The sequence below is a fragment of the Amphimedon queenslandica genome, unplaced genomic scaffold, assembly GCF_000090795.2.
Source record: "Amphimedon queenslandica unplaced genomic scaffold, v1.1 AMPQUscaffold_10326, whole genome shotgun sequence".
In the NCBI taxonomy this organism is placed as follows: Eukaryota; Metazoa; Porifera; class Demospongiae; order Haplosclerida; family Niphatidae; genus Amphimedon; species Amphimedon queenslandica.
Window position 1 is genome coordinate 1,509 of NW_003549403.1, and position 5,000 is coordinate 6,508.

The 5,000-nt window shown below is 35.5% G+C and overlaps 2 protein-coding genes across 2 annotated transcripts in view; both read right to left on the bottom strand.

Moving 5' to 3' along the window:
- LOC109590224 (uncharacterized) overlaps positions 1–1,418 on the bottom strand; it is a 2,884-nt gene extending 1,466 nt beyond the window's left edge. Inside the window, exons 1-3 of the mRNA XM_020006144.1 lie at positions 1,082–1,418; positions 916–1,019; positions 671–850 (exon numbers count right to left, since the gene is read on the bottom strand). Coding sequence (XP_019861703.1) covers positions 671–850; positions 916–1,019; positions 1,082–1,100 — 303 coding nt within the window. The 5' untranslated portion in view covers positions 1,101–1,418. The remainder of the gene's footprint in view (positions 1–670; positions 851–915; positions 1,020–1,081) is intronic.
- Positions 1,419–1,514: 96 nt separating this feature from the next.
- LOC109590225 (uncharacterized) lies at positions 1,515–4,757 on the bottom strand (the record flags this gene model as incomplete). Its single annotated transcript, XM_020006145.1, has 4 exons — positions 1,515–2,741; positions 3,378–3,518; positions 3,751–4,353; positions 4,568–4,757. Coding segments are annotated over 4 exons (2,092 nt in total), but the record flags the coding sequence as incomplete, so codon positions are not given.
- Between the last annotated feature and the right edge of the window lie 243 nt (positions 4,758–5,000).

A 5,000-nucleotide genomic window follows, 5' to 3' on the forward strand; every position in this document is an offset into this window, starting at 1 on the left:
GATCTTGTAAGCAACATGTTGCCAGAAATAGAAAGATGTTCTATTTTTGGCAACATGTTGCTGGGTTGCTAGCAACAAGTTGCCTCATGTATGAAGGCCTTTAGAAATGAAAATGGTGGCTGTGCAAGTAAAGGTGCATCTCCAAAGCAAAGGCATGGATAAAGCTCATTCTTGGTAATAGAAAAGAGGAGAGTTGGCTCTATCTGTTTTTGGTAAAATAAGAACTCTTGTAAATCAAGGACTTTAGGCCGCCTGATTATGACCGAGTTTAAGGCTCTTTTTCTATAGCTATATCTTCTCCATTAAGATTGAAACTAGCAGGACATGTAGACTAGACCTTCATAAGTCAGTGGAAAGACTGTAGAGGTTCCACGTATTCTGTGAATGATTGTACAAAAATCAAAGTCAAACAATCTTTATTAAACAAAATTTTTTCACGGTGACATATCTTTGCCTATACTTTGCACATGAAAACCAAACTTGTTTCTTAATGACAAGCAACTTCTCCTCTTTTAATGGTGCTAGTTACAGCACTACTCAATCATCTGTGTAAGAGAAATAAGTAAAATAGTATGGCTATCACTTCTGACATGATAGAAACCATACAATTTCCTACACTTCTGGTGTTTAGAGAAGTGTACCGTCTGAGTGTAGGCTGACTAGTACTTACTCTACAAGGTACTGTGTGAGGTTTAATAATCCATCCAGTGGTTGGCTTAGCTTGTGGAGTATCAAACTTTAATTCAATATAATCACCTCTTGAGGTAAGTGTAGAGTCTTGCTGCTGGTCAAATGTAAAGGAGATAACAGAACCTCCCTTAACTGCCTTAGGGTGCTTCCTGTCCCTATACTGTAAATAAACACATTAATACACATCATGTACATAGTATACCTCATTATAATAATTATACTTACATCATAAAATGTGTCTCTATCTTTAGTTACAGTAAATATTGCTACATATTCATTTAAACCTTTCTCCTCATATAGTAACAATCCTTCATATCTAGTATCCCTTCCTAATGTAAAGTGAAATAAAGTGAATCAAACACTAACACTTGATACTGACACAAGAGCTAACCTGATCCACCAGTGGCCATCTCAGTCGGGCAGCCAAGCCTGATGTCTTACCGTATAGCTAGAAATTTCTGTGGCCCAAAATTTCTGCGAATTGCCAGAAAATGGCTTTTGCGGATTTTATTTTTGCGAATTCACTTGATCACACTACTGATCAATGGCTGCTCTTCACTACTTACCAGAACTATGGTTGATGATGACACAAAGCTCTATCAGGATATTAGGCAAGATAGGATTACTCTTTGACTCTGCTTAAAATTGTACTGGAACAGTGCCAAGAACACGCCATGTGCTTCACTATAATTACACTAAAATTTACATTACTAAAATCCACACCTTTTAATTTACTTATTTTTGAGGATTTAATTTTTGCGAATTTTTTCAAATTCACAAAAATTTTGGGCCACAGAAATTTCTAGCTATACGTTATTGCAAAATTAAAAGAAATAAAACACACACCAAATTCACAAAAAATAATTATAAATTGTTACCTAAACTATTATTTGTCACACTAGTGAGTTAGTGAGGGAGACTACACTAGATGTGATGACATGTTTCTCTTTAACATTTTCAACAAATTCAATGCTCCTCGAGTTTTCAATATTCCTCTGACTTTCTGATGGTATATACTGCTCACTGTCAATCAGTGGCTCACGAAACGGCATGTAACCTTTTGAACTTATACCAGGTGGACTGACTGAAGCATTTATCAATAAACTACTTCTTCTTTTCTTTAATTTCTCTTTTACAAGAAGCAAACGATCTTTGCAAGACTTCAACACGTCATCTTTAGTATACGACTTTCCTTTGTATCGCAAATATTTTAAAACTCCTTCTAGTATCAGTAGACAACCACCACTAATCAATACTATTGACATTATCAACCAACTGACTATTCTGTGTGGATCAAGATACTCAGATGAAAATGGATCGGTGACAATAGAGAATATAACTAGACAGATAGCAACAAAGCCTCCATAAAGGTTATCAATAGGAGAATGATAAGGTCTGAATAATACGAATATACCCAGGACTACGACAAATGACAACAGCAGAGAGAAATGTCTGTAGAAGAAATTGACTACAAAAACTCCAACTAGGACAATAAGTAGCCTATAAAGGAGGTTCCAGACCACCCAGTTACGATGAGTATCTTTGTATATGCTTGTATATACATCAGAGACTGGCTTCAATTTATGAGATTGAGTGGCCAGCCAGACATAAAATGGAAAAGGCAGTATAAAGAAAGCAGCTAGGAGAACAGCTATCAGAGCCCAAGCAAGATGCCCACCTGACCAGCACTGTATTGAAGCATCATATACTAATACATATCTCCTGTCATCCAGAGGACCAATATTCTGACAATGGACTATCTCAAAAGTAGTCTTGGCTATGTTCAAGTATGATATTAGTATCAGGAGCCAGAGTGCATGGAGGATGGAGTGCTGACCAAGATATTTAGCAACTCTTTTGATCTTTGTCAGTGAGATTATGGTCAGTAGGAAAAGGAGGATGTAGATTGGTGTTGCATATTGTAAGAGGAGTCTGGTGAGGGCTCCTAGATTAGAAGTGATGCATTGGTCGAGTGTAAAGTCAAGATTGAAGACTGAAATAGAGAGGAAGCTCTCATAGCCAGTTTGATTACTGACAGCAACATAAACACTCTATAGAGAAGAGATAGAAACATCATTAAACAGTAATTAATTCTACTTAACGCATATGCATGATATATATTATGAGCATGTATAACTTAGCATTTATAAAAAGTCAAAAAGCAAAAACCTTGGGCCTTGGGTATTATAATTATAGCCCATGGTTTTTTCCTAAAAATGGCTCCGAAATCATCCCCCATTTTTATTACATTTTCTGATACATATTGATGTAATTAAGCTCTGTAGAAAGTTTGAGCTGATTCCGACTTCAATTTTTCTAGTTACGGTCATTTTAAAAAATTAGTCAAAATTTGAAAAATACCCAAGGCTATAGCCCATGGTTTTTTTTCCAAAAAATGGCTCCAAAATCACCCCAAATTTTTATTACATTTTCTGATACATATTGATATACTTATGCTGTGTAGAAAGTTTGAGTTGATTCCAACTTCAATTTTTCGAGTTACGGCCATTTTTAAAAAGTAGCCAAAATCTGAAAAATACCCAAGACTTTTTCTGAAAATACCCAAGACCCATGGTTTTTTCCAAAAAATGGATCCGAAATCACCCCTAATTTTTATTACATTTTCTGATACATATTGATGTCCTTATGCTGTGTAGCAAGTTTGAGGTGATTCTTCCATCATTTACCTGTACAAAGAACAAGAGGACATCAAAAATAGGTGAGACCCCAATATTAAAAGCAGTCACTAGAGCCACCAGTAGGAAGCCACCAATGAGTGTTGTTAATAATGGTATATACCACCTGGGACTGGAGCAATCCCTACACACCTACAAAAATAAATGTAAAAGAACATGAATATGTAAAAATAAAGCAGAGAAATAGAGTGAGTTAAACCTCAGATAATGATTTTAACAACTATTAAGAACGTCTTGATTATAAAGAAACTTTAACGCAACAAAAATTAAAATGCATAATGACAGATTTTTGATGCCTTAAACCTTTATTTTCTTCATATTTTTACTGTGCATGTACATGTATTATTATGTATCAAATTCTTACCGTAGTGGTAACAGTTTGGGATAAACCTGATTTACAATGACCACAAAGGACACCTTCCCTAGTCTCAACACAAGGATAATCAACATCGGATAAATACCAGTCCGATTCTGAGTTCCCTCTACAAAAACCCAAACTACAATAATCTACGCTGAAAACCCCATCGGATTTAAAGTCAACCAACTCCTGGATAGTGTGATTAGAGTAGCAGAGTACAGGGGCTCCCCCTCCAGCTCTTATCACTCCATTGTATGGTATGACATCAACTGGGTTTGCATTTGGGTCTTCCGACTGTCCGAGGATTAATAATTGTTTCTCTCTCTCCGAATTTATTAGTGACGTCAAAGAATCCTCTATCAGTAAAGAGTCTGGACTAGGTGAAGGACAAGAAACCGTTGCCAACTCGTTAACCTCTGAGGTGTTAATTGGTATGAGCCCCGCCCACAAAGCGCTAGATAATTTAACGGTGTAATCAAGAATACAGGAGCGGTGGTAGAACTGAGCAGCTGAACCAAAGGAGAGAGGAGAGTAGCACTGACAGGCCAGCGGCTGCGAGGAAGGTATTCGCTGTATCGTCAGATACTCTTCATTTATAAGATCCAGTACCTTTTAAAATAAAGAATAGATCTATATATAGTTATCGTCATAATAATGTTACTATAAATAGATTTAGGTATCAGTATCATTATAATAAAATTTATCTATTTTTAGATTTAAAAGACTATAGTCACTAACACTGCATTAATAGTTTAAACAACATTGGTGTTACTAACATTAGAATAATATCGACACTACTGTTCTAAATATAGTAACATCTTACCTCACTGATACTAGCAGCTCCAGGTGGGTCAGTGTAGCCGAGGGGGCACTGGGAGAGGATGAAAGGTACCTGCAGTATTATCTCATTCCCTTCAATCTGAGAGTCTGATACGATATTAATGTAACCTTTAGTCCCAGGAAGACCCACTAGAGCTAGGCCTGATAGAGCTCGGTTAGGAGTAAAATACACTCTAAATAATAATAATAATAATAATAACATCCTTGTGGTTTTAATAGTATAGTATTTTTTCTTCTTTTGGTTCGTTTTTATAATAATAATAATAATAATAATAATAATAATAATAATAATAATATAAAAATACATTTGCTTTTAATTAATGCACATTCAAGCAACATGTAATAGTGTTACTATATACTTCAGTGTTACTATTTATACTGACATCATTAATGTGTTACTATTTATAGTAGTGTTA